This window comes from Galeopterus variegatus, unplaced genomic scaffold (assembly GCF_000696425.1).
Source record: "Galeopterus variegatus unplaced genomic scaffold, G_variegatus-3.0.2 Scaffold1095, whole genome shotgun sequence".
NCBI classification, from domain to species: domain Eukaryota; kingdom Metazoa; phylum Chordata; class Mammalia; order Dermoptera; family Cynocephalidae; genus Galeopterus; species Galeopterus variegatus.
The window spans coordinates 42592-55002 of record NW_007727206.1 but is presented as its reverse complement, the minus strand read 5'-3'; the positions used below and the strand labels follow the sequence as shown (position 1 = coordinate 55002).

At 35.9% G+C, this 12411-nt stretch overlaps 1 protein-coding gene across 1 annotated transcript in view; it reads left to right on the top strand.

Moving 5' to 3' along the window:
- DCDC1 (doublecortin domain containing 1) overlaps nt 1–12411 on the top strand; it is a gene marked incomplete at its 3' end in the record, with an annotated part of 78115 nt that overhangs the window by 56710 nt on the left and 8994 nt on the right. Inside the window, exon 7 of the mRNA XM_008574744.1 lies at nt 732–825. Within this exon, the coding sequence (XP_008572966.1) occupies nt 732–825 (94 nt within the window). The remainder of the gene's footprint in view (nt 1–731; nt 826–12411) is intronic.

Sequence of the window (12411 nt, the reverse complement as noted above, 5' to 3'; positions counted from 1 at the left end):
AACCCCCCTGTTTTTCCTCACCTCATGAGTAGAACTTTTTCTCCAACTGATGCATGTTTAAGTCTTTTCTATAGTTGGAAAGATGATTGTTACAGTGGGTTCAAAGGGCTACATGTAAATTAACAAGAGGTCCAAATATTAAAATATTTTTTAAAAGAGAACTTTAGCATTTTAGAAACTATTAAAGGTGAAGTCCTCAAGACTCAGTCTTGTAGAAAACCTTGAAATGCAGTTCATTAAGCCCCATTTTTTTGTATGCAAACAACATAAGCTATCAAGGTGAGCTATGGTCAGATTACATTTATAATTTATGTTAGGACATTTGGAAAGAACTTAAAAGATAATGTACCTTAAAATCTAACTTGAAAAGTAATATCCTCCCATTGTAAAATAAATAGACAATATAGAAAATAGCAATACTAATATGAATAATGTAAAAATCCTGAGTCCTGAAGTTTACATCATTTATTAAATAGTAGATTACCACTATTTAATATTTGCTGTGTTTTCTTTCTTTCTAATACTTGTGTGTATGTTTTTAAAAGTAACATTGGGATCTAACAATTTTAACTACTTTTTCATTTTATATATTGGAGACATTTTATAAATCATTAAATTTTATTTTACAATATAATTATAATAGCCATGTAATATGAAAAGGACTTTAAATGTGTATTTGATTTAACCGGAGCTTACTGTAATAAGTTACAGTTTTCTTTGTTTCTGTGGAGGTTTTAGATACTTGTACAACGAGACTGAATCTAAATTCACCAGCCAGATATCTTTATGATCTGTATGGCAGAAAAATTGAAGATATTTCAAAAGGTAAGTGGCAAAGATTTTGTAAATCATGTGATAATATTTTGAAAGGCATTTATATAATTTTGTTTTTACTTTAAACAGTTAAAAGGAAATATAATAAAAGTTTAATTATAAGAGGGATAAATATGGTATTCTTATACAAAGGGAAATAATTTTCATTAAACAAAGGGCATTAACATTTTAGGAATCTTTTATTTCAGGACAACTTTGGATTTTTTAAAAAAGTTGATGGGCATATTAACCTTAGTAAACCATAACTAAACAAACGAAAGTAATTGATACATTTTTATAATTTAACAGCCATTTTCTTTGGTATAAAGAAATTGCACTACTGTATGCTCAGACAAAGATTTTAAAAATATTTTGGTCAACTTCTGGAGGTTATTCAAAAGTTATGAAATGTGCTTTAAGACAATTTCATCGTATGTCTTTGTCAAAATTTCATTGTATGTCTTTGCCAAAAGATGAGATTTCTGTCTGATATCTCTAAAGGTACTGTTTTGCTAGTCCCTGAACACAAAAATACCATGAATTCCACATTCGTGAATTTAAATGTGCTAAACATTTAAACATTTAGGGATGGTCCTATCACTTAATTTAAACATTAACTCCATGAAGAAATATGAAACAACACAACTTTAACTGCAAGTCTAGTTCTAGACAGCTATAGTGATTTTGCGATGTGGCTACATTGGATACTTCCATTTGTTTGCAGTTTTCTCACTTGTGCTACATAAAAGCAGACCATTTCTTTGATTTACCATCCTTAATTAACACTTACCGAATGATAACTGTGACATTTTGATACTTACTGTTTATAACTTGAATTTTTTGGCTAATGTATATGTTTAAAAAGTCAATCTATAATTCTTGGTCATTTTTACTGTTTCTATTAGATATGATAATTTTTTTCATTTCAGTTATCATATGAAGATTTCAAAGCTCTTGCAGATACCTACCCATTATCTAGAAGGATTAAAGTAATTTACCTGTAAAATGTATATATAACACAAGAAATCCTTTCTTAAAATTTTTTTGGGGGGTGTTGAAAGTATCATTATTAAAGTTGATTTCTTCTTTTCTTGCATTTTTGCCTCCTCCCTCATCATGCTTGCCAACATTTTCTTTATGATCAACAATACTTTACAATCACTCTTAAACTTGCATTAGTAAGTGTTACAGCTCTTTTTAAACTTGTCTAGCAGAGTTTCCTGTTTTTACTGGAACCCACCCACTGCCCCCCACCCCAAATTGCATTAATAAAAAATAACATATTTTCTTAAGACCCTTTCTAGCTATGAATTATTTCCGGCTCACCTGGAATTAAAAGATTAGATTTGAGTAATCTGCTAGAATTAAAACTATAAAAAACATTGGTAAAGATGAAAGATTTATATTTAGAAAGTTGATATTTTTTCCCTCCCAAATATGGTATGAAAGAATTACTTATCAAAACGGAAAAGCACTGACTCTGAGGCGTGGTACTTTGTGGATGCCAGAAGTATTCAGATTCATGCCTCATGCTTCACATGTTCCAGAAGTGTGCTATTATCACATTTTAATGCATGCCTTGCCCTGTGTTTTTGCATACTTATAAAAGATTATGCCAGCTGAAATTAGCCTATGCAACTACTAACATGTGGAAGCACTACAAGTTCACTGGACTTAAAATACTTAAAGAAGTTAATCCTGTTGGAGGAACTTCCAGTCTGTAGCACCCTAGTCACTTAACATTAGGTTTTTGAATTTCTCTTACTTTGTTTGTTACTATGATTTTGTGCATCAAATGATTGAGGTCCCTAAACTTTTATGTTTGATGCTCTTCTGAACCTCAGCTAAAGAAATGTCAAGTGTTATGTGAAAGTTATCTTTTAATTTAAATAAATAAATGCTGATATTCTTTTGATTTGACGTATGACTCATTTGTTTTTACTTGCTTTGTATCAGATCAGAAAAAGTCATTTAGTAATGTCTAATGTTAAGATCACAGCAGTTACTTTTTATTTATAAGCACAGATTAAAAGTGTAATTGCACCAAGGACTAAAAGCAACAGATACACAAAATAAAATTTTTTTCTCCTATCTGTTGCTGCTTTTTTGGAATTAGATATACTTGCAAGTTTTCCTGTTATGCATGAGAAATAAGCACATTTGACATGACTTTGAACTATTACTTTGTCAAGTCTAGTAAAACCTTTAAAAAAACCCACAAGATTTTCAAATTGCTTGTAGATTTCTAAACCATAGAAGATTTTAGTAAAGAAATTTATATTATCGCATGTGGAAAATTTCTTTAGTTATGGCTCCTGAATAGATCTATCCTTTCTAAAGTAGAAGGGAACTACCTACTGTGTACAGATACTGTATTCCAATAGATGGTCAACATGCTAGTATATAGTAATAAAACTGTGAAAAATACATTCTGCAAAGTTATGCACCCCTCAACCCCTGCAAATAACAGAGCTATGGGAAAAATAGTATTGGGAAGACCCTTCAAAATCTATGCACCTTTAAAACCAGAATAGTAACTAAAATAATAGTTAACATAGGAGATAATGTAAAAAGCGTGGGCAGGCATTTCCGAGTGCTGCTTGAGAGGATATTAAAGCTTCACAAAAACAGTAGGGTGTGAGACAATGCAGATGGAAGTGAAGTGGAAGTCTGAGCCAATGGGGCTTTCTTAAGGAAGGCACAGGAGGAAGCAAAACTCCCACTGTCAGAAAGCCATGTAAGGCCAAGGGTGCACCTTTCTTGGGTGGGAACCCCAGTGCAGCAGCCAAACTAAGGGCTTTTTCCTTTACTGCTAAAGGATAGAATTCTACTCCTACTCTTAGTTTCCTTTGCTTAGGAAAAAGCACATATTTGCCAACCAAACTTCCACATCATTCTGACGTCATTCCCCTATTTACTAATCATTCAACAGTGGCACAACAGAAACAGATGTAGATAGTGTCCTATTTTGAGGGACTAGTTTAATAACACTCCCATTTCTCCTAATATCCCCCAACTTTTTGATCTTTTAAATTCTTTGGCTTAATTATTACATATGATGAACCAGAGGATTCACTCTCCCTCAGTCTCTTACGACCTTTATGAGGCTTCTATTCCAATTACCATATGCTGCTCCTTAGTGGATCCTTCTAGATCATAGCGGGTAGTGTATAATTTACTCTACTGGTTCTGAAATGACTTTAAATGGTATGTTAATTAAATCAACTCCAAGGCCATTCTGTGGCACACCGAACTTTCTATTTTGTTTCCCAGTTCAAATTATGCCCAGCAGCACTGTCCAAAATAGCTATGTATTCTTTGATAAGTTCTTTGGTATTCTGCACAAAGATCAAATGCATAATTAACATTTTCAATCATAAAATTCCAATAACATAGATACCCCAAATTTGAATGTTAACTCTTGCTCATTATTAAATTTTTGTGGGGAAATTAAAATTCAAAGAATAAAGTCTCAAATAAAATCCAAACTTTTAAAGTCTGCACAGAAGCAAATTCCAAAATTAAATTATCTTACCTTTGTGAGTTAAAAGCCAATGAAAGTTGAAACTCCTCAAGTTAAAGTGCAAATAAATTAAAGTCCTTTCTAAGTTTTATGCTTCCCAGTGTCAGCCAGATGGCTTCTGGATGCCTGATTTGAGCTGAAATTCCCTCAGCAGCTACTGTCTGGGTTCTTGGAGTGGGTGTCATCCCTCAGGACCATAGAAGTTGAATTAGGTCTACACCAACTTTTTCACATGCCTTACTTCCAACCAAACAAAATGATTATCACAACATCTATACCACACCCAGCAAATCATTCAGAACAGAAGCCAATCCAAGAAACTGTGGCTATTTCATGCAAAATGTTGTTTCCAGGACCCTATGTTTGGCACAATCCAGACCCACATGACTATTGCCAAAGACCATAGCAGAGACTAAGTGAGGGAAGTCAGAGTAGAGAAAACATTCTTCATGTGAAATCTTTCCAAGATGCAGTTGGTCTATGCTGCTGACCAGGGTCTGTGACCTGTGATATAACTTGCTGGGAAGCAGTGTCCCATTAAGGCATTAATTATGGCATCATATATTTACAATATCTTGAGGGAAAATTGACCAGTGTATACTGTCTTCTGTCTCAAAGAGGTTGCATAACATATTGGTTAAGTGCTCTGATTTTGGAGCCAGAGTTCACATTTCAGTTATGCCACTTACTGTATGACTTTGGACAGGTTACTTAGCTTCTCTGAGAGTCAGTTGCCTTATCTGTAAAATAGGGATTATAATATTTACCTTAATAGGTTGTTGCAAGTATTAAGTGAGTTGTGTGTCATATCCTTAGAACAAGTGCCTGACACTTGGTAAGCATTACATAAAACTAGCTACATAGTTATTACTGTTAATATCATTACTATTCTCAAAAAGGGTACTGAGAGTATTGCATTTTCAGAATATTTGGAAACTTGCATTGGTGGCAGTGCAAGTCATAATGGCTTATTTGAGGTACTGTTCTTTCTCTTTGTAAAGTATTCCAAACCTTCTAGTGTTGTTTCTCTTCTGAGTTGGTGCTTCTGGACCCCATGCTGAACTGAGAGTGGTCCCTGTCTGGTGGCTTAGCATCCACCTTGTTTTAGGAGCGACATTTTTGATCCTGGGTCACAGTGATTGCTGTAATGGCCTCTGCCTATAGGATGATTTAAGTCTAAGAAACCTACTTCAAAGGCACAGCTTTTCCCATATCTTCACATTGGTTCCAATTTGAGAATAACTCTTGGTAGATTTCTGAACTGAAGCAGCTATTCACGTCAGTAGCTTTTGTTCAAACCAGTCTTATCCATTTTCACTTCCATGCATTAAATAATCCTGCCCAGGATGCATTTATTCTCCCAGAATCTAACATCTAATTTAGATCTGGAGTCCTTGATCTATTATTGTTCTGCCTGGATACCCTGTCATATAATTCATCTTCCCTTTGCCTTTCCTAAGTCTTAGACCCATAAATTTTTAGAGTTCACCCAATACACCTTTTTAGTATTTCATACGAATGGTCCTCTCCAATTTGTCCAGATTTTATGTGCACTCTTTGTGTAATTCTTCTGTCCTCAAAAGAGATTCCCAAGTTGCTCTTACTGTAAATTTTTCTGTAACATAGATGCCACCTCTTTACATTATTTGGGATTCTGGCTCCTCTGGGGGATTGTTCTAAGTCTGCTCTCCAAGATTTTATCTTTATTCCTCTGTTACTAGGCCCCAGTTAGTTTCTGATTTTGTAACAAACAAAATATTTTCTTCTTTTAAAATAGCCTCTTTAAGAGTTAGACTTGAATGTATGTCTCATAGCTGGCCTGCAGGATCTCAGTTTCTCTTTTTTATATTTGTCAAATATGTATGCTTGGATCAGAAGTTTACCTTTAATCTAAGGAAATTGCTTTTGTCCTCCAGCTAAATCAGCTTGTCTTTTATTTTGTTTTCGTACATACACTGCTGTGTTCCGATCATATAATGAAGCATATTTTCAAATGACCTTACTTTCTCCTTGATTTCTTTAGCCAATTTGATTCCTAGATCTGTAGTATTTTCTTTGAATAGTTTCTCTACCTTAACTAAAGGTGGAGTGTTCTTTTTATAGTACATCTACCACCTTTCCATAGGTGAAGCCACAGTTTGGGCTTATGAAATTTAGAACCATGTTCAAAATTTATATGACAAACAAATTTATAGCCATCTTGGATTGGTGGAGTTTACTTTAAAACCTTATGGACAAGACTCATGAATCTAAAGTTATCTCATCCACACTTCATTTTTGGCACAGAATGTAGTTTAAAATAACATAATAAAGAATAGAATTTGAGACAATAGATCTAATGTTGTCTATCTAGGCCTGGTACTATCAATTTAAAGATAGAACTTCACTGTAGCACATGTAGAACTCAGTTGCCATTATACTTTAAAGTGCTGGCCTACAGATTTGCCTTCAAAACACCAAGAAGCAGCAAACATTTTTTCATCTTCCAATGCCTAAAATGATCTAATCACAATCTCAGACTTGTCTTGAAGTTCACTGCATGGTTAAAGAGTAAGTAGTAGCAGCCTGCTCAGTGAGGCAGGCATGACCAGCTAGGGGTGCTAAGCCTTTCACAGCCCACCTGAATATACTAAAGCCATTCCCAGCCCCACGCTGGCATTTTCTGAAGGCCAAGGCTATTGGAAAATAATCCCAACTGCATTTAGTTGCTGTGACCCATCAAGCTCAAATTCTACATAGTCCTTGCTTATTATGAAACTTAAAGCCAACCTCTTTATTCTCTGTGTATAGGCTCTTTAGTAAACAAACAACTATAGAACTGTATATTCAACTGCATGACACCATATAATAAGCTGCTAGACACCACTGAGGTTAAAAAGCAAACAAACAAGCAAACAAAACTTACATAGCCCTTGTATATTAAAGCACCATCAAAGTGTGAAGCCACCCAATCAAAGCCCTTCCAAAGGTCTCAACCTTTTTTGTTATTTGCTCTCCAAAATCACTTTTCAGGGTTCCTGACCAACTTGGTCCTGTAACACTTTCCTGAGTCTTGTGAGACATTCTAGTGAATTATTGAACCTGAGGGAGTAGTGGTAACCCCAGAGTTTGTAGCCAGCTAGTCAAAAGTGAGGGTGGCCTGGGGACCCCAGAATATGTGACTGATATCTTAAGTAAGGGCAGTCTTCTAGAGGACTCCGCCCTTAACCTTGCAAACTCTTTGCATTGGACTCACACTTCCCAATTTCAAAACTTGCTACAAGTAAAACCACAGTAATTAAAACAGTGTGATACTTGCATTATGAATAGGCGTATAGACCAGTGGAATAGAATTCAGAGACCTGAAATAAACCAATACATCTGTGGCCAATTGACTTTCAACAAAGCTGCCAAGACTAACTAACAATATGGACTATTCATTGGGGAAAGAATAGTCTCTTCAACCAATGGTACTGATACAACTGGATATTCACATACAAAAGACTGAAATTCAACCCCTACTTAACGCCATATGTGAACATTAGCTCGAAATGGATCAAAAGTCTAAATATAAGAGTTAAAACCAGTAAGTTCTGTGAAGAAAACAGGGGCAAATCTTCAAGACCTTGGATTTGGTAATGGATTCTTAGACATAATACCAAAAGCATGAGCAATAAGAGGAAAAAATAGGTAAAATTGGACTTCATTTAATTTAAAATTTTTTGTGTATCAAAGGACATATTTAGAAAGTGAAAAGACAACCTACAGAATGGATGAAGATATTTGCAAATCACATATCTGGTAAGGATTAATATCCAGAATATATTAAGAACCCCTAAATGCTCAACAGCAAAAAGACAGACAACCCATTAAAAAATGGGCAAAGCATTTGAATAGACATTTCTCTGAAGAAGATACACAAATGACTACGAGCATGTGAAAAGATGCTGAACATCCTTAGTCATTAAGGAAATGTAAATTAAAACCACAATGAAGGAGCAGCTCACATGTACTAGGATGGCCATAATAAAACATACACACAAACACGATTTGAATAGACATTTCTCTGAAGAAGATACACAAATGACTACGAGCATGTGAAAAGATGCTGAACATCCTTAGTCATTAAGGAAATGTAAATTAAAGCCACAATGAAGGAGCAGCTCACATGTACTAGGATGGCCATAATAAAACATACACACAAACACACCAACACAAAAAACATAACAAATGTTGGTGAGGATGTGGAGAAGCTGAGACCCTTGTACATTGCTTATGGGAATATAAAATGGTGCAGCCACTTTGAAAAACAAGTTCACAGTTCCTCCAAAACATGAACATAGAATTACCACATGGCCTTGCAATTCTACTCCTAGGTATATAAGAAAAATAATTCAAAGCAGGTGCTCAAACAAGTGTATGTACATGCATTTTTATAGCACCACTATACATAATAGCCAGCAAGTGAAAACCAAATGTCCATGAATGAATGAATGTAGAGACTATGGTATATGGTAGAATGTTGTTCAGCCATGAAAAAGGATGAAGTACTGATAAGGCTACAAGGTGGATGAACCTCAAAAACATTATGCTTAGTGAAAGAAGCCAGACACAAAAGTTAACATATTGTGTGATTCCATTTATATAAAATATCCAGAATGGATGAATCCATAGAGACAGAATGCAGCCTGGTGCTTGCCAGGGCCTGGGGAAAGAGAGGACTGGGGAGAAACTGCTTAATGTATAAATAGTTCCACTTTGAAATGATGGAAATGTTTTGGAACTTGATAGAGGAGATGGTTGCACATTTTGAATCTGCTAAATGCCACTGAGTTGTTCACCTTAAAATGGTTGATTTTATGTTATGCGAACTTCATCTCAATAAATTACTTAAAAAAAAAAAAAAGGCAAGTGGAGCAGAACCAATTCATTCCAGTTTCCCAGCCAAGGTCACCCTAGCTCATCTGACAGCCAGCTGATTCCAAGACATGTGAACAAGCCCAGCTAAGACCAGCAAAACCATCAGCTAATTCGTAGACTCATGAGATAAATAAATGCTTACTGTTGAATGCCACTGGCTTTTGAGGTAGTTTGTTATGCAGCACTAGTGTGGCAATAGATACCAAATATAGTTAGCTTTTTGTACTTTATTAATATTATCACATAATTTGTATTCATTGGTTAGACAGCTAAATTCCATTTCTCAGTCTTAATCCCTTATATTGTCAAAGATTAATCTTCCTAAAATATCCCTTAATATTTTTTGCTCAAAACTTCATATCAGGACAGTCTTCACACTCTATACCCCAACATTCAAGAATCTTTATTAAGTGATCTCTCCCTATCCATCCAACTCAATCACCCCCAATTCACAACTACCCAACAAGGTCCTTCTTTTGTAGCTAGATCAGTCTCTCTAATGTGCTGTACAGTGCAGTGACTCATACAGTGTCCAGCTTCCTCACCCTTGCTTATGCTGTTTTATGCTCATTTGGAATAATCTTCGTATTTTTTTATCTATTCAAAGTTCAGTGATTTGTGTCAGTCAAGATGTATTACTATATGTTATTTTGTGGTAACAAATGACTCCAAAACTTTCAGTGTAGTATTTTTCCTCTTTCCATAAAACTCTCAGTGGCTTATACAAAGGTATATTTTTCACTTATGCTAGATATCATTGTGGGTTGACTGCACGTAGCATATGTCAATGCAAGTGACATGCCAACTCCTTAACAGTGTGAGGATGTATAGCCCTTCCATGGGAAAGAGCATTGCAAGTCACGCAACTAAACCTGACATGAATAAGGAGGGAAGCATAATTTTCCTTCAGAGAGGGGCAGCAAATATTTTGAATAATAATGGAATACACTACACTTATCCAAAATCTGTATTAGTTATATATTGCTGCATAACAAGTTATCCCCAAACTTAGCAGCTTAAAGCAGAAGGGTTGTTCATTTGGTTGTGAATCTACAAGCTCACTTATCTCCAACTTAGACACAAGTCTTTTAATTGCATCACTCTACTGACATTATTTCAGAAAATGATTTCAGTCTTTCATAACTTGCATACTGACCAATGCTTAGACCGTTATTATGGTCTGAAGGGCCTTCATGATTTGGTCCCTCCCTGCCAAACTTCTCTACATTGACTTAGTATTACTGGCCCCTTCCTCTCTGCACTCAAGTTGCTTTGTTTGTTTATTTCTGTTCCTCAAACATTTACTCTCCTTCATGATCCAATACCTTATTATATTATGTTTCCTTTTATTTCTCTGTCATCCTATCTTTCTTAATTCTCTCTCTTACTATCTTTCTTGCAAGCTATTGTCTAGTCATCTTAAGATCTTAGTTTAAATATTACTACTTCTGAGAAACTTTCCTCACATTATCTTGCACCTATTCCCCTTTCCTCCCTTGTCCAGGATGGTGTATTTGTTAGGGTTCTCCAGAGAAACGGTCTCTCTCTCTCAATTTATTATAAGGAACTGCTGGTTTATGTGATTAAGGAGGTTGAGAAGTCCCAAGCTCTGCATTTGACAAGCTGGAGACCCAGGAGAACTGATGTGTGGTTACAGTTTGAGCTACTCGGTCTTTTTGTTGTACTCTTCTTTTGTTCTTTTTTGTTCTATTGATTGGATGAGACCTACCCACATGAGGGAGGGCAATCTGCTTTACTTGGTCTACTGATTCAAATGTTTATCTCTCATCCAGAAAAATCCTCATTGACACACTCAGAATAATGTTCACCCAATGTCTAGGTGGCCTGTGGCCCCATCAAGTTGACACATTAAATTGGGCATTACAGATGGATATTCCTGTTACATTCATAGCACATTGTGTATGAGGGTACTTCAAAAAGTCTGTGGGAAAATAGAATTGAGGGATAATACTAATCTTTCCATTAACTTTTGAAGTACCCTCATATAGTAATTATCACAACTGTAATTAAGAAAACTTCTGGGGGAGTTATTTGTTTAAAGTCTGTCTCTTCTCTAGACTGTAAACCCTATGAGGGTGGAGATTTTGTAACCTTCTCTGTATTCCCACGTTGTTTAGCCCAGGACTAAACAAAATAGAGTAGACATTGTAAAATAGTATGAAAATTAGGGATGCTGGCCTTCTCTGAGAAGCATTGTACTTAGATACCTTTTGATGTAAGTGAAAAATTCAGGCACTGAGAGACAGTCTAGTCAGAACACTTTCCTCTCCTTTTACACTCTCAAAATGCCTCGTACTGCTCCTTTCCTGCCAAATGTGAAATTCTGCAATAGTCCAGACAGTCTGGACCCTGAAAATGGTGTTGCTTTCTTAGCTGGGAATGGGTAACTCAGAAAGGTATAGCTTGCAGCCTATAGTCAAGCCCCATACAGGCAACTCGTGTGTGTGTATTCATTCTGATTTGTTTTATTACTTTCTTCTGGAAGAAAATCATGAGCCAGGGCAGCATTTACTTCTTTGCCTTGATTTGTATACTAAGTGATATATTTCTCTTTGGCTTTTAAATAGAAACATTTAAAAGCAAACAATCATGAATTCTAAATACAGGACTTAGAATGTTTGTAAACAATACATGTTCTTCTACCTTGTTGCAGATACACCCGTTTATCTGGAAAGAGACATACAGAGGCAGCAGTACCTTGCTTAAAAACCAATAGATGGTAGTCACAGTCTGTGGGGATCTGCTTCCTCCTGGAAGAAATGGTGGTTATATGCTGGGGTTGGAAATCTAAAGCTCCACATAGAGGATTTCCCCAAGAGTCTCCATTTCTGTTCATTAAATATGCATTTAATAGTGAATAACCTCATGCTGGGTCCTAATGTTTACTATTTGTTTTTCTGAGGGTTCACAGACCATTTCACAGTCTGTTCTAGAACTTTTCGGGGAATTAAGATCAAGCTTATGGATAAATTTTTTTCTTTAAAATTAAGTGTATTTGGGCCAACCCCGTGGCGCACTCGGGAGAGTGCGGCGCTGGGAGCGCAGCGATGCTCCCGCCGCGGGTTCGGATCCTATATAGGAATGGCTGGGGCACTCACTGGCTGAGTGCGGTGTGGGCAACACCACACCAAGGGTTGCGATCCCGTTACCGGTCA